The sequence below is a fragment of the Colias croceus genome, chromosome 13, assembly GCF_905220415.1.
Source record: "Colias croceus chromosome 13, ilColCroc2.1".
NCBI lineage: Eukaryota > Metazoa > Arthropoda > Insecta > Lepidoptera > Pieridae > Colias > Colias croceus.
Window position 1 is genome coordinate 1,113,495 of NC_059549.1, and position 24,369 is coordinate 1,137,863.

At 30.9% G+C, this 24,369-nt stretch overlaps 2 protein-coding genes across 2 annotated transcripts; both read left to right on the forward strand.

Annotated features, from left to right (window-relative positions):
• The first annotated feature begins 12,839 nt into the window (after positions 1–12,839).
• LOC123696910 (virescein-like) lies at positions 12,840–22,690 on the forward strand. Its single transcript, XM_045643298.1, has 3 exons — positions 12,840–12,910; positions 21,594–21,642; positions 22,330–22,690. The coding sequence occupies exons 1-3, from the start codon at positions 12,840–12,842 to the stop codon at positions 22,411–22,413; spliced, it is 204 nt and encodes a 67-aa protein (XP_045499254.1). The 3' UTR covers positions 22,414–22,690.
• On the forward strand, positions 14,739–19,811 carry LOC123696911. Its single transcript, XM_045643299.1, has 2 exons — positions 14,739–14,906; positions 19,548–19,811. The coding sequence occupies exons 1-2, from the start codon at positions 14,787–14,789 to the stop codon at positions 19,623–19,625; spliced, it is 198 nt and encodes a 65-aa protein (XP_045499255.1). The 5' UTR covers positions 14,739–14,786; the 3' UTR covers positions 19,626–19,811.
• Positions 22,691–24,369: the final 1,679 nt, after the last annotated feature.

Here is a 24,369-nt window from a genome sequence, read left to right on the forward strand (position 1 = left end):
TCTCAAATATAAAAGTGAAAATCACGTAAGCTGACCAATCAGGTGTCAGAACTGGCAGAGTTAAGCGGTTCTTAAGACTTGAAAGCTGCTTAAATGATAAAATGCTTCCAAATATACGAAGATAAGACACTTCATACCTATATCGGAGTTTGACTCGTCAAACCCCGATTTAATAAAATTGTGTTTTGACGTTTGCCTGACCAAATTAGTCTCTCCCAGGTTTGACGAAATTTGTTTAGTCAAAGGCCGAAAATTTACATTTGTTTGGGCTTTGACTAAGTCATTCAGTCTGACCTGAGGATTGACCAGTCCAATCTAGGAGCGCCGGAGCTTCGGAGTTTGCCTATAACACATAGACCGTACGCTCTGTCCTCTGATGTAGTTATTGTTTGTTCTATCTTCTAATAGATGGCTCTGCTCGCAATTATAATATGATGATTGTTTTATTCAATTGATAATAAGCAAATTTTTGTTTATTTTTTATTTCCATCATTCATTAAAAATGAATAAAAGAGTTTAATAGAATTGCCTAAATAAGTGTTAAATTTTAAATTTCGTAGACTCAAAATTTTCAGATTGCCTTGTTTACGTAGCATATATTAGAGCCTAGAGCCAGCCACATATCTTTCTTCTAATATATAAAAATCAATGCCACTTTTCGTTGTAATTCCATAACTCGAGAACGGCTGAACCGATTTCGATAATTCTTTTTTTATTATATTCCTTGAAGTACGAGGATGGTTCTTATGTAGAGAAAACGTAAACATGTACCACGGGCGAAGCCGGGGCGGACCGCTAGTTATATATATATAGAGATATTTAAGTTAATTACATTTAAACATTCAGCCATAATAAAATATAAAAAACCCCATTTAACTAAATAATGGCAAAAGCATCACGACATTATTTCATTTAATTGCTCATAATATAATCAAATGAATATAATTATTAATATCATACTTAATAGGAAAAAAAAAACAGACAACACAGATTAATATTAAATACCTATTTACTAGGTACTTACATAATAAGTCTCTATTTTCACAGGCCAAAAAAAAACACTAATTTCAAAAATAATAATTTTAATTAATTAGATACCTACCTATATCTTTTAAATACTTCAATAATTACAAGTGTAATAACCCAGACATTTAAACGCAGTGATATAAACAATATGAAATTCACAAAACTAATTTAGTAACTTGCTGTTACTGAATTTAGTAAATTGTTGATAGTTTGACCACAAGCTCAGATGTCATCTTTGAATACAAATAATCTCGGTACCTCGGGATTGTTAACTATTTTAGACATTTAAATTCAAAACAAAATAAGTTCAAACCTATTACTTATTACAATAAAAACACACAAAAAAACACCATTCATTCATACCACAGTCGAGGGAAGAAGAAGGAAGGAGGTAATCAAAACTCGTTGTACCAAAACTGTTTTTGCCAGACGCCAATACTCAGCTAACTCAGTTTATATATATAATCATCTTAATAAATTATTAAACATTAATAGATTAACCTGTAGTGATTTAAAAAAACAAAACAATGAACTGGCTAAAAACACTAAATTATGATGGCACAGAAAAACTCCTTGTTACGTCATGCACTGTGTAATTATTGTTTCTATATTATTTATTTAAATTTTGATCATAATCATACGCTACTAAAATATATTAATTGCTATTAAAATCGTTCACTCACAAACTCGTGCTCATACATAAACTGACAAATCTAAACACACACACATACACACCCACACACGCACACATTCACCCACACACACACGCACACATCGCCCACACACACAATACACAATCACATTACACACACGCACACGAATACACTCCACACTTAACTATTAATATTTTGTTATTTAAACAGTTTATTATTCTGATGTAGATTCCTATTTTAAGTTAAGGAAGAGCGGGTCCTCCTGACACAGGTTTTATATTAAACTTACTAGGAGGGCCCTACTACTCCAAATTGTATTGTATGAAATGAATAATAAAAAGTTTTTCAAAGTTTTTTCAAAGTTTTTATTAGATTCTCTAATTGTTTTTTTAATCTGCATATTAATTCAGTTTGTTTATTATAATATTGTTTAATATTTTTAACCCTACCTACCACTTAGTACTTACCATAGGTACTTGCCAATCATAATATACTTACGTATTACGTACTAGGCTTAGGTACTACCGTACTAGGTATGTGATAGGTAGGTACATAAGATATATTATGACGTAAGTATACCTACGGTACCTGCGGAACGGACTAAAATATGAAAAAGCTGGAAGACACCATTTTTATAACATGCAAATCAAAATTATATTTTCAATCAACGGTCAGAAAAAAATCGAGTAGAAAAACATATTATTTTGAATACCACAATGACACTTGACAAAAATTACACAGCGTAAAATATTTTTTATTTCCTGCCTCAGCGGAATAAAAAGGGTGCTTGTTTGAAATTCGTGTCTGAATATTACAATCTTAATTTCAATGGATGTTGATGATTAGATACTAGATAGGTATTTACATACATACATATTACACATATTGACATAATAATTATGAAGGCTTCAATAGTAAAAATCAATGTGTTGATTAACTCCTGGATTAGGGACATAATCGCGTAGGTACATCAATTACCTATAACCTAGGAAGTAGGATTCGTAAATATCAAAAGATTACTTACCACCAAACTTTTATCATTATAACAAACGAACTTAAAATATTTCTGAGGTTTTAACAAGTTTTCTCGTTAAATTTAATAATGAAAACATTTCAATGAGGGCAAAAGCTTTTGTTTAAATAAAACATCTCAAAGTTTAAGATGGAATTTAATATTTAAATTTTTACCTGAGAAACGAAATAACTTGAGTCATTGCGAATATTAAAAAGGAAAATTTGTAAAAGTACCTAACTCATTCGGATATTTTTTTTCATAATTGAGGAAATGTTGATAAAATCTTTTTATCATGCTTTCAAGCCGGTTTTCAATAAAGCGCTTATTTTGATGTTGTTAAAAGACCCAAAAGACACTTAAAAGTTGTTTATTTATTCCATGGATTTCTCATTATCCAATATAAAAGTGACAAACTTGATAGGATCTGAATTTCTCCGGAAATAAAGAGGTACCTACTTAGACGTAAAAAATAGTTTTTTTGGGCTCGCAGTTTTCTAATTGCAATACCTACTTAACCGACTACCTATTAGGTACGAAACACAATCAAAATACTTATCAACCATTAAACTAAATAGTCGTGAAGTTTTAGGTATTGAAAAGTCAAAGAGTCTGCAAAGAATGCCCTTTGAAATTGCCAGTTGAGTGCCTTTCAAATCGATGCGGGCAGGGAACATTCAGCAGTTTTCTGCACAATGGTCTTTTATTAACAACAGCCGGGTATTGTAGCCTCGATACCGAAGTGAATTAGTGATACACGTGTCCATGCTAAAGGTCATGAAGTAGATATGTGTACTTCTCTTTTTGGTTAGATGTGACCTCTGTAGAGAGTAATAAACCGTTGTATTAGATCCAATTATTACGGCACGAAAGATGCGTAGGTATGAGATATTTACTATCAGGCTGATTAGCTATAAATATACCTACCGCTTTCGGTTTTACGTCATATTCTTATGTATATTTTCTTTTTAATCTTTCTTTCTTCTCCTATACATAGTTTAAGTACATATCTGTATATATTATATGTTTCAGAATCCAAAATTGTAGCTCTCATTTTCAGAAACTAATGTACTTTTACATCATCTTTGTTTATGTGTCTGTTAATCTTGTTTATGTGTCTTTGCTTATGTGTCTTAAGTTCACTGTGAGACGTAGAGGAAACAATTGTTAATGTTACCATAGTACGTCATTAATTTATATATTACACGGGTTTATTTGTTTCTGTAAGATCTTTGAATAAATAAATAAATAAATAAATAATGATTGTATGAAAATTATATGGAATAAGATAATCATTATAATATAGAGAAGCCTAGTTGAAGAGTAAATGTTTGAGTTTGAGTAACAAGAGCAAGTCAAACTTACACAAAGCATTCCATTCTACTATACTGTGATTATTCTTACCGTATAGATTGCAAACTAAACGAAGTGTAGAGCAAATTCGATTACTGCAAGAGACAATGGATTTTGGCCCCGAATTATCCGAATTTTGCATTATATAATACACTAGCTTACCGCCCGCGGCTTCGCCCGCTTTGTCTAAAATCCAATAAATTATATACTAAAAACTTCCTCTTGAATCACTCTATCTATTACAAAAAACCGCATCAAAATCTGTTGCGTAGTTTTTAAGATTTAAGCACACAAAGGGACATAGGGTCAGAGAAAGCGACTTTGTTTTATGCTAGGTATGTACCTAGTGATTATAAACTGATAAGTAGGTAATCTACCGTAGTATGATGGCCGATGGGGAACAGTAGAAAATAAAGAATCTGTTATTATAAATTTTTTATTTGGAAAATATTTACTTAATATAGATCCGAACTATACTTTATGATCCAAAGATACCTATTTGCTTTAAAATGTATCTCTCAGCAGTAAGCATCAACGAAATTGATTTTACTTTACCCACGAGTAAGCTATATCAATAAAAATTATAGGTATAAAAGGGAAGAAAATGCTAAGAATTCTTTAACATTCATAACCTTCTTGGAAGGTTACCTGAAAGTTTACGAATAGGTATTTGATTTTTGCTTTGACGCAATACTGGTAGCACTGATTATAGACTGAATACAATAAAATAAAAAAAGTGTGTACTTATGTACACGCATTAGAAGTTATACTTCTTTGGCGTATGGAAAAAATACTAAAATATACTTAACTTGAACACCTTAGTTATCAATTTTCACACCACCTAGAACTAACTTCATGCTGTTAAATTTAGGTGTCGGTGTGCGCGCGCATCGTAAAAATTCACTCTCTGACTCTCATCATTTTTCTCCATCGCGCCAAAAGAAGTAGGTAGTTATAACTTCAAAAAAGATCTTAAATGTAATTTTTCAATGCTTTTTAAATAAAAGACATTTAAAAAATATAAAAAAAATCTCTAGGTGGGTCTTAGAAATAAAATAGATATTTCTAATAAATAATTTAATAACAATAAATAATAATCAATTAATTATGTTTGTGTTTGGAATGCTCATACATGTTGCGCGTGGTTCCCACTGCGCTTGCGATGCCGAAACCAGTTTTCTGCAAAAATAAATAAATTATATTAAAATCACTTAAATTATACATTTCTTTACAAGCACATTAAATAAAATTTATTACCTAGTATAAAATGCTAATTAGAAATGCCAGTAAAAAGTATTTAATAATTAATATACATATTTAACCCTCCGTGAACCACGTGGATAAAAGTTACGTCCTGCACTACGTGGGGTTTCCTGGACCCAATAATCTTTCCACGTTTTTTTAAGCTAGTATTTATTGTAAATTTGTAATGTGTATATTATTATTATCCCTTGACTATAAGAGGTTATAAATAAAATAAATTTATCAAATATTATATACATTTATTATATCTTTAGGCAATGTTACAGAAATAGTACTTTTTACCAACTAAAATAAGACTATGTTCTATGGGTTAGACTTTAAGAAAAAAAATGAACTATAAGAACTTCTTAATTCTATGCTTTGGAGGCATAACAAAGTAGTAAACAAAAATAAAACAAAAATTACTAAAACTAATTCAAACTCAAACTCAAACTCAAACATTTATTTATTCAATTAGACTACTACTTTTAGTAGCACTTTCGAATCGTCATTTCATAAGTATTTTTAACATTTACCACCGATTCGGAAAGCAGTATCTATGGAGAAGAACCGGCAAGAAACTCCATAGTTGCTCTTTTAGTCTATTTATTGAAATAAACTAATTAGTCTTCTTGAGATCCAAGTTGGTTCAAATCACCACAATTCCATAAGTGCGGATAATATTGCATTTTCATTGATGTGATGAGCCATAATGAGCCCTAGAAACAATTTCAGATTATTTTTAAATAATAAAAAACAAATTAAATAAATATTTATATAAAAAAAGTCGTATTTTATCACACTATACTGCTCACCTTTTAGTAGACGTCCCGAACTACGTGGGGTTTCTGACACCCAGCTGCACTTTGACGGCGTCCGTTCACCACGTCTGCGACGCTACTACTAAACCGCTGTCGCTAAGAGGTCTGGCAACGTCGGAACTCCAGCTAGACGAGGTTTCAAGACTTTCGCACAATGTTTGGAAAAGATACAAAGATTTTTGTATGTCTGGGGTGTATTAAACCCCACATGGTGCACGGAAGGTTAAACATATTGTTATACTATGTAGAAAGAGAACTTGTGCCGGAAAATATTTTGACTGGAACCATCTTGATAAAATGGGCACCGAAAGTTTTACTTACGAGATATTTGCCCCCTTTTTGAATAGCTTTCCAATTTATTCCCGGAGCCGCTTCACTGTATCCCATAAGAGCTGTTAATACCACCATCAGTACGGCAAAAAAATTTATTACTTTCATATTTATATAGAGCTGTTAATGCTTTATAATAATTATTAAATTTTAGTTAATATCACCGTGATTACTATTTCCAGAATGATACATTCGAGAAGATAAAATAAGTATTTAAAGGCATTTGATATATTATTTTCTTATAATGAGTTCGGGATTTTCGTCGCTCGTTATAAAGCCATTAATAACTTTCTCTTCAATTATTCGAAAATACCCAAATTGTAATCAATGCAATTGTGACTAATTAATTGTATGTTTATATTTGATTAAATTGTGTATTTTTCATTTTATTTGATAATTTATTATTTGTCAGTATAAGGTATTGCTAAGAGATAAGTCTTAGGCGCTTAGAAAGATAAGTATTTTGAAAGAAAGAAAGAAAGAAAAGACATTTAATTCAACACACACTTAAAGACAAATAAAAATAAAACAGAAATTAAATAGAAAAACACATTGAAATTACGATATAAAACATGAATGTTAATTAGGTGTGATCCTGTGTGCTGAACAGGGACACCACTCAGGAATTCTGCGGCTTAAGAGCTGCAGCACTGATTTTCAGTGGTTCCCATGTTCCCAAATGACGCCTATTATGGCAGAAAAATATGAATAAATTAAAATAGATACCTATACACATATATACACTACATAAATATCAAAACAAAACAAAATTCATAACTCAAAAGAAATAATAATAATATGATTTATTAATAAATAAGTTAAATATTTATATAAGGATAACAGAAAATAGCAATATAAAATTAGAAAAATTATTAACCAATAACCATACGCTAACGAACCAAGCAACTAATGTTGATTGATTTGCCGATGTAAAATGGATTTCTTAAATTCATTACGGAAGCTTACACTGCATTTATTACGCAATGGTGGAGGCAAATCATTCCAACATTTCGTTGCTCGGTACCGAAAAGCACCCCGGAAAGCCATGGTATGGTGTCGAGGCATAGCTAAGCTAGTCAGTGACGCCCTGGTTCTGTACACAGTGTCAGAATTCCCCAACCATGATAATTTTTCATAGAGGTAAGCGGGTACATTTGACCGTATAACTGCAAACAGCAAAACGGCAAAATGTAATCTTCGACGGTTCTCCATGTTTAAAATCCTCGCATTATTCAGGTAAGGTGTTATATGCGATCGGGGAGGTACATCCCAGCAAAAGCGAGCGCATGCATTTTGAACCCTTTGTATTGCTTTTTTTGAGCGTCCCAGGATTCGATCACCATACATTGCGTCACCATAATTAAACTTGGACAATGCCAAGTTTTTTTTTAACCGTCTTCAATCAAGATTAATTTAATAGTTATCTCAAGATTTTCGCATCTTGGTAGTACCATTTGAATTTATAAGTACACCCATAGAAAAAAGAGCGTGTGTTCCGAGCACACGTGTCAGAACTCAGAAGTGAAACTTCTTTGGCAAGATTCAAAGATAACAAAATCGTCGCCTTACTCTATGACGTGACGGTATTGCCATGCGCCTTTAAATTTTACACTCAATGTGCGTAAAGAAGTTTCATTTCAAAATCTTCTCTTATTCATCCCACTCCAAACATAATATTATGTATATTGTATAATGTCATGGTTCTGACTGAATATGAAGTAATTTATAGATTCAAATTACCTACAAACAAGCCTACAAAGATTACGTGCCTTTGCAACTCTTGCAGTGAAGGTTTTATTTTTTATCAGCAGTGTATATGAAGTGTAAATCCGAGGCTAGATTATAAATACAAAGATACAAATAACGAATTGAAAAATAAAATTCACAGCTAGGCTATGTAATGTGCCGAGTATTTTCATCATTTCAGCGACAAACAATGCTTAAACTGACAATGATCAGTTAATATTTTAAATATTAATAGTGCAAAATATATTAAATATAAAGTGTAATTGAAATTCCTTAAATTTCAGTACCAGGATGTGTATTTTACAACTGAAAACACGCACGAGTTTTTAAAATGTTTCAGATTTTATTGTCATGTTTCCAATACATTTTCAACTGAATTTATTATTATTATTAATATGTATTGAATGAAACTATTTTAACAGTTTATGCGAAAATTTATTGTTTATTTTATTTTTTTGTTGTGAATCCATAATCTATTCTCATAAAAATGAATTTGTAAAAAAAACCTTTATTGTTTTTTAAATTTATGAAAACCCGTTTAAAATCTGCACCCTACCATAACTACTTTTAGAAGAAATCCTAAGGATTTTAATATTAAACATAACATAAATAAATGTAACTAGTATAACTTTAACGACTCTGGAGAAACCTAAAATGCCTAATTGAGAAGATAGCGTGTTATTTAAATAGCACAGTAAGTGTTATTGAGCATCATTCGACATCCGAAACAGTAGTTGAGTTTACCAAAAAAATAGAAAAAATAAATAATAATGAAACTGACAGCTTTAATCATAATGCTAGTCGTGGTTTTAACAGCTCTTATTGGATCCAACGAAGCATCACCTAAGTTTCGTTGGGGACATGTTAAAAAAGGCGGGAGAGGCATTGTAAGTATATTACAAGTTTATAAAAAAATGCTATGTCAATTCTGTAAGCTTGGGAAGCTTACAGAATTGACATAGCATTTTTTTAGTTGAAAATTTGAATGAATTTCTTCGTTTATTAGGTAGTTGAAAAAATATTTCTCACGATATATTTTTTCAACTAATGATAGCACTTTTTAATTCAACGATCTAAGATCTGAAAATAATCTTATTAATTTATGCGACTCTTTTTTACCGCCTCTTTTTCGTTTCACCTTTTAAATAATAGCTAATATAATTTAATGTACCTAATTTTTTTATTTTATTTTATTTTTATTTATTTTATTTTAATTATTTCTATACTAATACATATTATAAAGCTGAAGAGTTTGTGTGTTTGTATGTTTGTTTCTTTGTTTGAACGCGCTAATCTCTGAAACTACTGGTCCGATTTGAAAAATTCTTCGGTGTTAGATAGCCCATTTTTCGAGGAAGGTATGTATCATCACGCTTAGACCAACAGGAGTGGAGCAATGTGGGTGAAACTGCGGGAAACAGCTAGTTAACTCATGAACTACATAACTAACTACTTTCGACACGTGGTTTAATATCTTCTGCATATTAATTTGAGTTTATTGTCATACAACATTTTATTGTTACAGAGCCGTGGTTTGGGAGTGCTATCTGCCTGGGATGCTGCTAACAACTTAATTAATCAGGGATAATAACGTCTTATATAAGTTTTGTTATAAATAAATAAATTTGAAAAATACACTGTTTTATTTTGGTCTACTGAATGCAAAACGGATAAAATTATTATTATCATTAATATTAATGAGGATATCATATTATGTTATTCTAGAATGGAAGCTATATTTAATTTCAGCCAAATTATTTCCGTAGCATTTAATTGCAAGAGCAATAATATTCCCTCCTATTTGAAAATGTTTATAATATTATCTGTCTTTTTATTGGAGAACTAGCTTTCCGCCCGCGGCTTCGCCCGCGTTTTCAAAGAAAACCCGCATAGTTCCCGTTCCCGTTCCCGTGGGATTTCCGGGATAAAACCTATCCTATGTCCTTTCTCGGGTATCAAAATATCTCTATACCAAATTTCATGCAAATTGGTTCAGTAGTTAAGGCGTGATTGAGTAACAGACAGACAGACAGACAGAGTTACTTTCGCATTTATAATATTAGTATGGATTAGGTACATTTTTATGTATTACACGTTTTTTAAATATATTTTTCAAACTAAGTGTTAAATTCCAAAAATGCAGAACATTCTTTTTGATAAATAACTGAAAAATTGAAAAAGAGGGAGACGTCGCTCTTCTACAAACTTTTTATTGGGTTATTTTAAAAGTAAATCTTTGTTTAAAGAAAAATAAGGGAAAGAAAAGGGATTTTCCTATAATTATTAGTTTATTATCCAATTATTATTATTAATATATTTATTAACAAAAATTAATTAATCACGTTTGTGTTTGGAATGCTCGTGCCACATGCTATGCGCGGTTCCCACTGCGCTTGCGACGCCCATCCCAGTTTTCTGAAAATACAATTATATACATTTTTCTGAAATTACAAATAAGGGGTTTAAACTTATAACATAAACACTTAAGAATGGCTGAACCGGTTTCAATGTTATAAAATTATTGGATATGTGTTGGAATTATTGTTATTCACAACATCCACCATTCTTAGTCTGACTATTAAAATTACAATATTTTCAAATGAATTAACTATTACCTACTATTTTGACTCAAAAAGTTGGATGCAACTCCTCATTGAGTCAATTTATTAATAAATTTATTTTAAATTTGAGAATGTACTTACAATAATTTTGCCCCCTTTTTTAACATCTTTCCATTTTATTCCGCGCGCCGCTTCGCTGTATTCCATAAGAGCTGATAATACCACTATCAGTACGAAGAATAAATTTATTACTTTCATATTTATATAGAGTTGTAAATTTATAAAATAAATAGTGTAATATCAGTTGATATCACTGTTGAAACTACTTTCAGAATAATGCATTTCAGAATCTGAAGTATGCATTTATAGTAAAGGAGGCAGGAGTAAATCGACCTTCACCCATCTGATAACCAGATGAGAGTTATTTTTTATGAAATGAGTATTTTTAATCTATAATACACACTTATATAGTTTACCTTGTGTGAGTATTACCTTCATTTTTATCTAAATATATATAAAATACTTTTTACTACCTAGCTATATTTTATCGCTATACGTTCGACTCGGGAAATGTAATAATTGACTCATAAATCAATCTGTGCTCTTCACCGATTTTTAGTATTAATTCCCATAGTGACATGTAAATTGTAAACCCTATTTCAACACAAGTTGAAATAGGGTTTAGGTTTCTAAGTTTTTCTAGATTTAGTTACAGTATTTTTTTTATATCTATCAAATGGGATCGAAGTTAGCAAGAAGAGTTCAAAAGAAGGTGGAAGGCATATAAATAAAAATAAAAATAATATGTTCCTATTTGATCTTGGTACTTGGTATCTTGGATCCTAGGTACTTGGTAACAGAATCGTAAAAGGGTATCTTTGACAAAAAATAGTTTGGTTATCAAGAAAAAAAACATAAACGTTTATTTTACATTTATTTATTAAAATTATACTCATGAATTAATTATGTTTGTGTTTGTGATGCTCGTACATGTTATGCGCAGATCCCACACCGCGTGCGATGCCCAACCCGGTTTTCTGAAAAAGAAAAGTTATTATTTTATCAATAAACTAGCATTCCGACTGTGGCTTCGCCTGCTTTGTCTAAAACCGAATAAATTATTTACTAAAACCTTCCTCTTGAATCACTCTATCTAAAAAACTTTTTCAATGAGGATAATAATAATGAAGTTATTGCTTCTAGTAACTACCTACTTACAATAATTTTACCCCCCTCTTTAATAGATTTCCAATTTATTCCTGGAGCCGCTTCACTGTATCCCATAAGAGCTGTTAACACCACCATCAGCATGACAAAAAAATTTATTACTTTCATATTAATTATATAGAGTTGTTAATGCCAAGTGATATCACTGTGATTACTATTTAAACAATGATAAATTTGATAACATGAAATATGTATTTAAAGTCATTTAATAATTGTATAATGAGTTTGGGATTCTCATCGCTCGTTAAAAAGACGTTAATAATTTTTACTCCCAATTACATGTAAATACTCAAGTAAATAAATAATACTTTTTATTTGTTGTGGTTAGTAATTTTATAAATGAATTAATTGTGAAAATTGGTTCATGAGACATGAATGAAGCCTAAATGCAATCCGGCTGAACAAATTTTCATAGTGTTCACATTAATGGTTTTAAAACATAAATTTATTTCACACACATTTATTGAAATAAACTTTTGTAAATGGACTTCATTTTTTACATTTTTCTTATATTAATTGATGGTTTGCTCTCGAGTCTCGTCATATTTCTTAAACCAGTCAACCCAGTCCAGCTGGACTTAATAAAAGGCTAGGCGTTTGCTTGTTAGTTATATCAATAGGTTTTATTTATTACTGCGTAAAAGCAAATCTCTTTTATATTAGAATTAATAGAACGTTATAAACAATTAAATCGCTTATAAGTATAATATAGTTTTAACGACTCCGAAGATTTGTAAAAGATTGATTAAACGCCTAATTGAAAATTGGGATGAGCTCGTGGTATTTAAATACCACGCCAACTATTGTAGAGCATCATTCGATATCCGAAACAGTTGAGTTTGTATACATTTGTGTTTAAAAAATAAACATGAAACTGACAGCCTTATTCGTGATGATAGTGGTGGTATTAACAGCTCTTATGGGATCCAATGAAGCGGCGCCAAAGTTGAAATGGGGACATATTGCAAAAGGCGCAAAAGGCGTTGTAAGTAGCTTTTTGGAGTTTATAAAATAGTAAAATCTCTAATTTTCATTGTAGTAATAATCGATTTATTTCTTTAGCCAGATAAGTGTTTGACGTAATGCTCGAGGTATCTTTTAGTTTTAACTGCAACAGAGAAGTAATGGATATTAAATTATTTCTTTTTATTCATTTTTATGATTAGATATCTAAACTACTTATATTTAGTTTTGCTCACTTTTTCAATTACTCCTGTACCTGCTTAGTATAATATCGTTTTTCCTACAGCCGTCTAGGAGAAATCTTAACACAGCACTAAGTTCATAATTTTCAGTATATTATCATCGTGCTATTTTTGTTGATACATACATGTCTCTTCATTGTTATATATACACCACAGCGTTTTCATTAACTACATAATATGGATTTTTTTTGTTACAGAGTCGTGGTCTCGGTGTTTTCGACGCTCTTCATGACATTTTCCATGGATAGATAACACAATATATTATGCATAATATATTAAAATTTATTAATTTGTTGTGTCATGACTAAATAAATATAAGTAAAATGAAAAAAATGTGGTTTGTTTTTCATTGTGCCTATGTACCTATATAAAAATTTAAATTAAATATGATTAATTACGTAAGTAGTAATATCGCGACTCACAGGGAACATGTGAAGTCCCATGTCCCCTATACTAGTGGGGTAAGGGGCAGATGCATTATACCTACATCTGTTTCACTGATCGATTTTCTTAAGGGACAAGTAGGCGATCAGCCTTCTGTGTCCTGCCAGACGAGACATTTTTTTTTCTTCGTCTCCACCGGGAATCGAACCCAGGACCCCGCGTGGACTACGCGTTAACCACTACTGTACCAAGGAGGCGGTGACACACAGGGAACATGAGGGAACTTAATTATGAAGATGATTTAGACTAAACGTTTACCTCATACAGATTATATCAAAATGACTTACTTACCTTCCTTTTAAAATTAATGTGATTAAAATATTATCAAACGTAGGTACCTAACACATTTTAATCATGAATACGCACTCACCCACACACACAACTCACCACTCTTTGAGTTACTGTTAAAATATATAAACGATAATAATTATAAACTCGTAATTGGTATACCTAATTAGATTAAGTCAATAAATCTGTAAGCTATGAAGTTAAATAAATAAATTACAATGATTAAGAAAGCTGAAAGGTTTTATTTCATTGAATTGGAACCATTGGAACATTGAAAATGCAGGAGCTCGAACATAGCTCCAACGATTTGAATTTTTTGACAAACGCACACACACACATCTTTACAAACTTTCGCATGTTTATTATTAGTGGGAATCAAGATGAGAATCGATTTCCATTTGGATAGAGTAAAATGACAAAAAAATTCAAAGTAGGTAGAGATAATAATGTAGGTACTTAATAATATGTATAATTATTTATTTATCGTATCTGGCATTATGTTAGCAAGAGCTTCATAATAATTATAATAATCGATTTTCATACTGAATTTCAGCCAAATCGGTTCTTCACAGTTTACTTGCAACGACAGAATATTTTATCCATATATTAATAGATTATCGGTTTTACTATTAAACTTATTAAATTTATTTTCCATAAAACTCATTAACGAACAAAAGGAATGTTTGATTTTCCCTCTAGTTTACAAAAGGGATTGAAGCCACTTACCCATTCGTCACTATAATGGAAAACCCAGCTTATTAATATTGCTAATGCGTAGAAATTTTCTACATATATACTGCGAAATAGCTAAACAGACATCATTCGCAGTTTGGAAGTCGAAGTAATTCAATACACTAAATAATTATTAATTATTAAACATGAAGCTGACAGGTCTGTTTATGTTGATCGTAATGGCGGTGCTCTCACTTTTCGCGCGCTCTGCAGAAAGCGCGCCAAAAGTTAACGTCAACGCTATTAAAAAGGGCGGCCATGTTATTGTGAGTATTATTTATTGAATTAAGCAATAAGCATCCTTTTTTGGAATAAAAAGTAGAGTGCCGATTGATGATTAAAAATAAAATTCTGTAATCATTTATTCATGTGTAAGATTACAATTCTTTGTATTTTTGTTCATTACATGAGTAATGAGTTCACAATGCTGAGTGCATACTTTAGCGTTTAAACAACATCATTGTCAAAGTTTTTGGATAAAAGCTAATGTATTTTTATATTCCCTTTCAGAGAAAAGGCTTTGGAGTACTCAGCGCAGCCGGCACAGCCCATGAGGTGTACCAACATGTTAAAAATAGACATCAATAAAATAATATTATGATCAGAATGTATAGATAATATTACTTAATGTCTAGTTTAATTGTAAGATTTTAAAAATAAGAACCACACGAACCACTATAAGATTTTTGGATAATTATTTTTACCTCAATAAACTTGTTATAAAAACTATGTTTTTCTTTTATTTACAACGTATTCAATAATGTTCATTGTGTAATTTGTGCTACTATTAGACACGTTTATTTTTTTTAGTCAATGATTTTATTTTGCTACCTACGCATTATTTTATATTTTCAACCATATTTACTAACATTTTTTAACAAAAGTTGTCTTCATTTTTTAAACTCCTTTATCACAGATTAAGTAAATTACTACATAACCTTTATGAGTCATATTTATTTTATTTTATTTATTTTCTATCTCAAAACAAAATATGGGTGAACCCAGCTTATTAAGTCATTGCATATGTTACCGGAAATGTATGAAATCAAGGAATTGTATACAAATCCTAGGAAATGTGTACAATTCTGATACCATTTAGGATTTGTATAAAATATTGTTTAATAAACTATTTATTTATTTATTTATTCTTTCTTGTACATTAGGTTTAATCTTATTTTATAATATCTTAATGGATTTAAATGTACAAAAGGCAATTTTTTTTTTTATTTAAATGTAGACTATTTAATGCATAGATAGCCTAGGAAATGTGTACTCTTCCTCAGAATTGTATATAATTCCAATATCGTAGTAGGAAACCTTCCTCTTGAATCGCTCTATCTATTAAAAAAACCGCATCAAAATCCGTTGGGTAGTTTTTAAGATTTAAGCATAAAAAGGACATAGGGAAATAGGGACAGAGAAAGCGACTTTGTTTTATACTATGCAGTGATGATGAGTCCACAATACTAAGTGCATACTTTAGAGTTTAGCGTTTAAACAACATCATTGTCAAAATTTTTGGATAAGAGCTAACGTAATTTTATATTCCCAGTACAAAGTAAATGATTTCTGCAATAAAACACTGTATACCGTACAATAATAATAATATGTTCATATTATCTTACTAATTAACATTTCTTAAATCAAATTATATTCAATCAAATCAAATTTTCATTTGGTAAGTAATCAGTCCCCTTGTCCCGCTGCACTGGGCATCGGCATATTACAAAATGCCGGCCGTTTGTAATACGGCGGATTATACAATCCGACTGCGACATACACAGTACACACCCCTTGTCCCGCGTACCTTCCAATATTTTAGATGTTTTACATTTCCGATAGCTACTTAGGAAATGTATAGATTTCCTAGGCAATGTGTATAAAATAATTTATTTCATACATTTCCGTGCGATTTTAGGAATTACATACATTTCCTAGGAATTTTAAAGAATGACGGATTACATACATTTCCGTTCATCATCATCGTCATCATCAGCCCATATACGTTCCCACTGCTGGGACACGGGCCTCCTATGAGGGTACAGGCCATAATCCACCGCGCTGGCCAAGTGCGTGTTGGCGGATGACACATGTCGTCGAACTTTTTAATTCTTCGACATGTCGGTTTCCTCACGATGTTTTCCTTCACCGTTCGAGCAGTGGTGATGTTACAACATGCGCAGATAAATTGAAAAATCAATTTATTTCCTGCGCGCTCGCCTGGTCTCGAACCCCGGACTTATCGATTCAAAGTCCGAGGTCTCACCACTGAGCCACCACTGCTCTTTTTTTAACACATACACAATAATAGAATATTATTATCGATCTTAATCAGTACAAACGAGTCTCTAAAGCTAATAATAATAACTAATTGTCGTCATAAATTACCCAATGTATTTTAATTACCTACATTAAACACTAGCTGCGCTCCGCGGTTTCACCCGCGTGGCTCCGCATTTGTTGGTCTTAGCGTGATAATATATAGCCAGCCTTCCTCGATAAATGGGCTATCAAACAACGAAATAATTTTTAAAATCAGACCAGTAGTTCTTGAGATTAGCGCGTTCAAACAAACAAACTCTTCAGCTTTATAATATTAAGTATAGATATTATGTACTTGTAAACAAAAACTAAACTTACGTATACCTCTGTGTGTGACTATAATAAGGTAAAAGTTTATCTTATAAAATAAATAAAATAATATAAAAATCGAAAAAATTATCTTTTATTGGCGGGTAAGGCGGGTTTACAGCTCTTATAAGATACACAGAACCACTATCTTAAAATAGTTAAGTACCTACCTACTTACACATACAAGCACAGAATTAATAGGTACCTAGTCTGTAGCTAACGCTATTCAAGGGCGCGAAAAGCCCTACAGGCTACAAATTAGTATGTACCATTTAATTTGATATTTTAATGTTATTTTATAGGACAAGTAAAGACTAAAGAGCAACTTTTATCGTGTAAAATTAAATTTAAGCTTTAACTTTTATGTGATAGTAAATTGACTAAATTCGGTTATTTAGCATGTTTTAGTCTGTAGTCCGTAATAATCATCATATACGTATTATACATATTATTACCTATTACCAAAGATAAAATTTAGTATGGTACTACACATTGCAATACATTGAAGAAACTGCTAAAAATAAAGCTCATAAAAATATTGTCAGTTTTTAATAAATTAAGATAAACGACACTTCGTTTTTCGTTCATAATTCGATAACTATACTACTCCTATATTTTGTTCGTTTATAAATTCGATAACTATACTACTATATTTTCGTTATAAAAGTTCCGACCCCAAAGTCCATGAACTTTATTGAAATAATTCCATAACTACTACCTGACTTCTAAAAGCTTGTAGCACGCGCATGCTTAAGAGTCATAATGGTAGAAAAACTACATCAATATAATAAAACTTATTTGCGTATAAAGTGACACAACAAATCTATACTAATATTATAAAGCTGAAGAGTTTATTTGTTTGTTTGTTTGTTTGAACGCGCTAATCTTGGAAACTACTGGTCCGATTTGAAAAATTCTTTCGGTGTTAGATAGCCCATTTATCGAGGAAGGTTACAGGCTATATATCATCACGCTAAGACCAACAGGAGTGGAGCCACGGGGGTGAAACCGCGCGGAGCAGCTAGTGATACATAACTTTAGAAGGCACAATATTTATTCCAGATATAAATAAACAGGAAATTGTTTCTTATCAAATTTACCCCATCAAATATTATAACAATAAAAACGTTATCCTGTACAAATGTTTCAAAAGGAGAAAACCAAATTATGGTGCTAATGTAAACTACTATGGGGAAACCCATCTTGTTAGTATTGGTAATGCATAACTAATGTAAAATATACAATATATAAACCAGCATTGTAATTTAAAAGTCACTCAGTTCTTGTAAGTCAGAACAGCGACTTCTTTTAGTATATTTATTATTTTAAAAGTTTAAAAAGTAAACATGAAGCTGACAGGTCTGTTTATGTTGATCGTATTGGCGGTGCTCTCACTTTTCGCGCGCTCTGCAGAAAGCGCGCCAAAAGTTAACGTCAACGCTATTAAAAAGGGCGGCCATGTTCTTGTAAGTATAATCTTATATTTATTTTTTAACATTTTTGACGTGACAACGTCTTATAATTCGATAGAGCCGGTTGCACGCACGAAAAAACATGACTCATGCGGCGTTACCTCGCTCTGAGGCGTTCCATGTGGCTTGAAGTGCAAGCGAGAGCGCGGAACGAGCGACAAAGAAGCACAATCGGACGTTGTCACGTTCAACAGCTTCGTCAGTAAACCGACTTTACAGACAACCAATTTTTCTATATTAATATCTTGGTTATTGAATATTATGTTGTATTTAATAAATCTGTGTAAATAATTTTTAAAAAGCGTTCTAATTAAAATATTTTAGTGGACAATGTTAATAGCTGTGGAATTTTTAATTGAATAGATACAATAGAAATATTTATTTATATTATATCCAAATATTCATTAATAATAAACAGCAATAGGTAACGTTTTCAAATTTCATTCAATTTATATTTTTGAAGCACACCCAAAATAATATAATTTTTGTATGTTTTAAATTAAAAAATCAAATTTAAACATTTATTTTTGTTTGAGGTCCGCCTCGGCTTCGCCCGTGGTACATATTCACGTTTTCTCTACATAAGAACCATCCTCGTACTTCAAGGAATATAATAAAAAAGAATTAAAGAAATCGGTTCAGCTGTTCTAAAGTTATGCGCTTACCAACACATTTTGGGATTCATTTTTATATTATAGAAGATGAGTCTGTTGTTATATTACTTATTGTATAATTATTTAGATATACAGAAGAACAAAAAACTTACAATAAATTATTATGCTATTAATAATATTTTATTTTCAGAAAAAGGGATTTGGCGTTCTCGGCGCAGCAGGGACGGCACATGAAGTATACGAACATATAAAAAATAGAAGACATTAAAATCTATAACTAATTAGTAAATAAACCCATTTATGATTTAAGTATTATAATTATTGTCTACAACATTTTTAGTAGGTAGTCGAATTAATCGAGTATTAAATTTTCCTAATTTTTTATTGTTATACCAATAAACGTACAGTATTTTGTAATTATTAAATAATGTAATAAACAATTTAAAACATTGAATTTATGTACTTTTATTTATAAGAAGTGAAACATAAAATATAAGCTGAGGATTTCGCGCGGTTTCACCCCCGTGGCTCCTGTTGGTGGTAGCGTGATGATATATAGCCAATAGCCTTCCTCGATAAATGAGCTATCTATCACAAAAATAATTTTTGAAATCGGACCAGTAGTTCCCGAGATTAGCGCGTTCAAACAAACAAACTCTTCAGCTTTATAATATTTGTATAGATAGAAAGATAATATATAACATCAACAAGATTTAACTATATTATCAATATTTAACGGAAGCGCCATAATTCTTCAAATTACTTAGTTAAACTGCCTATTATTATGTAAAACTAATGACTCCATTTGATTAGGTATTCATTAAATATAATAAAACACGCTATCATTAAAATGCAATTAAAATGAAGTATTATTTTGCCTAAATAATGTTGTAATAGAAACTACGCATATATTGTAGTTAATTTGCATTAATTAACTAAACGACAATATGCTGTTTTATGTTATAATAATTGTTATCAAACGACTAACGTCTACTATCTATAACGTACTATAATCAACTTAGTATTAATCAAGTTATTAAATTGTAAGGCAATATTATGAATTGTATTCATAGTGCCTCAACTTTATGGGAGTAATAAAACAAATACAGATTATTAATAAATGCCTAATAATAATTTGTTAACGAGCTAAATAAATAAATAATAAATAAAAATTCTTTATTCTTTAAGACACGTACATCAAATACGTAAAGCTAAATTCCACATTGTTGTTATTTAAAAGCATACTTAACAATTTATCGCATATAAAAACTATTAAATACTTCAGATAATCTATAATCTAAGTGCGCATAAACAATATTTGTTATATTCTTTATTAATAAAGAATTAATAAACAAATAGTGAACACTCGTTAGTGAGGACACGTAGTTGTGACGTCAACAGCATGATAATGAGAAATGTACCAACTCGGGTGTAGGGGATTTTGGTTCATAAACTTTTGGATATATTGTCATTGTTATCCTTTTGTTATTAGTTAACTGTGTTATCATATTATGTATGTGATCATGGTATTTTTGTTTTTTAGTTATAGTAACAAGAAAAAATTATAATTCAGTACTTTCCGGTAGGTATTTATTGATAATATTTTCCGTAGTTGTCTATTGAATTACCAATAAAACTGTTATTGTGAACATAAATCAGAAAAATAAGATAATTAAAATTACATTTTAAAAATGCTCCTATCTATTCTATAAACACATACAGGTACTTATTATATTTCCTCTGATTGTTGGGTTGCCTGGTAGAGATTGCTACCTAGCGATAAGGCTACCCTTTGCTGTTTTTGTAGTCTTGTCTTTCTTATATGTATTTATGCAAATACATATAAGAAAGACAAGACTACAATGCAATAAAGTATTTTTCATTCATTCATTCATATATTTAATTTAATAGCTTTTTTATGTTATGATTACATATTTAGATATTGTTTAACACACTCCTTTTATGTACACATAAATAAGCACAGTCTCAAAGAAGCAAACAAAGAATAACCAGTTTATTTTTATTATTGTTTAGTTTTGTGAAGTACCGCTCCGGGCACGGTGAATACCCATAACGATGCGAAGATGATAAAAACAAGTATATATAATAACTCTGAGTTATGAATTCATCTCATTTACACGCATATTTTAAACGTATAAAATATCAAAATGAATTTCGGGAAGATTTTTTTCTTGTTTTTGTGTGTGTTCTTAACAATTAGTTCAAATGAAGCAAGGCCGGGTAAAATACCGATAAACGCTATCAAAAAAGGCGCGCAAGTTGTTGTGAGTATTAATAATTAAAACAATTAATATTCTGTTTTGCTTTGTCTCGACGAATTAACTTTTTAATTTATTTGCCGTAACCTTAGTTATTAGGACATAAGAAGTGTTACATATTTATTTTAAGTTTTAACATTTATTCAGAAAATATTAAATTATTTTAAATGTTGTTGTTGTTGCTAGATAAACCAACAGTACATAATATTATCCAATTATAAATTGTAAGAGCTAAACATAAACATAATCGATAATTCAATAACAATAACGCATCATACAAGATGTCTTGGTATTGCTAATATTTAAGTAAATATCTTCTTCCAATTAAATTTTTAATTTTTAAATATAAAAAATCAATACAGAACTGTAGTCTGAACTTACTAACATAATATCTTCAACTAAGATAACACACTACACAAATCCGTAGAGATATTTAAAAAGTTACGACGGAATAGACATGCTTATAACATGAATATAATATGGGCTCTATGTGTGAATACATAATTAATGTACATAAATAATAAAAAGGGACCGTCTCTAATTTGACTGTTTTGTATTCTTTACAACTGCAACATAGTAAAACTACTAGGTATGTAGGTACATATATTATAAAATTATGGTAAAACCAACAAAATGAAATGATTATGAATTTTGCTAACATTATGCTGTTTTCATTTGAATTATTTGTTTCAGGGTAAAGGATTACGAGCAATAAACATAGCCAGCACTGCGCATGATGTCTACACATTTTTTAAACCTAAAAGAAGGAAGCATTGACAAAAGTTGATATTAGTCAAGTTATTATAAGTATAAAAAACCCAGCTTAATTAAAAAGTTATAGATAGATATAACAACATTTTTGTTACTTTCTTTACATCGATAATAATCTAAGCCGTCATGTTAATAATTATGTAGGTAGGTAATTAGAGGAAGAAACAGAGGATTGCTTATTGAAATGAATTAAAATAGTCAAATATAATATTAATTAAGAGCTCTACTTATAAGCTGCATTTATAAATGTTTAATGTGCCATGAAATGAATTGTATACTCTTTCGTGTTATTTTTATTTAATATCCCTACTTTTTTGGTTTCTTGTGCCTGGTAGAGACTGATTTCGAGTGTCATTCGTCGACACCAAATTCCATTTTTTATTTAATTAGCTACGCTGTTGAAATTTGATGTTAATATTATGACTAATTATTACTACCTACTTTAGTAGACTGTACCTACTACCTATAGAATTTCGTTCAGATGAAGACACAGGCCGCTAGGTAATAATAATAATTATCTTCAACATTATCGTTGTATTAAACTCCACTTAGTAAAATACTACTCACCTCAATAATAAAAAGATGACTTTTATGACTATCCTGTTGATATACAGCCTAAATTAAATCACTATGATTACTGTATTCTCATCAGTGCTTGATACGTGAGCCGATTTTCAAATGCGCGCCGTGGAGTGCGTAAATTTACTTTCAAATATTTTTTTGCCTTACTTCCTAAAATATAGTATGTAATTCTTTAAAAGTACATAATCAAAAAGTCACGTCATAATAAAAAAGGGAACTTAAGAAAAATAATAACCATAAATCAATAATAATTGAAAGATTAGACTGATCGTTATCTTATAACGAACTAAATAGTTTTAGAACACAAGTATTGTTGTAGCGTGGATACAATATATGCGACCGTGTATATCGCGGCGGTAGACGCAGTACGAGCGTGCCCGTACGCAGGTCACGCGAATGTTTATACACGGCCGATACGCTACTTGTGTGACTATGCACACTGAGTGAACGCCTTCGTAGCTGGTTCACGTCCACTCCCGACGCTTCTGCTAGCGCCCGTGGAAACGCGGTGTGCCGTCACAGCCCGTATGTAGACGCGAGGGATTTATTCCGCGAGCGAAGCACGCGGGCTTCGCTATAATAACGTAGCGAAATAAAAGTCAGCGTTACTTCTTCAATGTAGAGCTTTCAAGGGCTGGTGAGATCTTCAATTCCGTGCGTAGAGAGCGTTGTGTTCCGTTGACTGCGAGAGCTTGACTGAGCTTTACTTCACTTGACTCTATTTACCTACGCTCGACGGAGGGGTCATCGAGGCGAAGTTTTACCGCACGGAGAGCCGATGCTCTCCGATCAAATCGTACGTTACGTGTATTATCTACCAGCCCTTTTCTTTCTCGTAACTTTATTAAATTCCAACATATGATAATACAAACAATTATTATATAAAACAACCAAAAATACCTTTACAATGGCATACAATTTGTCTTATAAAATAATTATAAACATATACAAATTCAAAGGTTACTACCAAACTTGCGCATAATTTGTAACACACTTTTCCTTAATTCAAGTAAACTACTTATTCTCTTTAATTTACACATGACCAATTATCAAAATTAACAAATAACAAAATGCTCTATTTTGAAGTATAATTAACATTTCCATAATATTTCCTCGTTATTAAATAAACTGCTTCTAAAAGCGCATGCATAGCACAATGCTCACACATGTAATGTAGCCTCATATGCTGCGCTAACGTAATATTTCGTAAAGATTTTACAAAACACAACTACGTTTTATACATAATGCAAAATATTAACAATTATTTCAAGTTTAAACAATAACAACGTCATCACCGTAATATGTGAGAAGTTTCCATAATGAACTATATTATATCAACTTGTGACTAAGTATGTAAGTTACAACAAATTGTATCCAAAA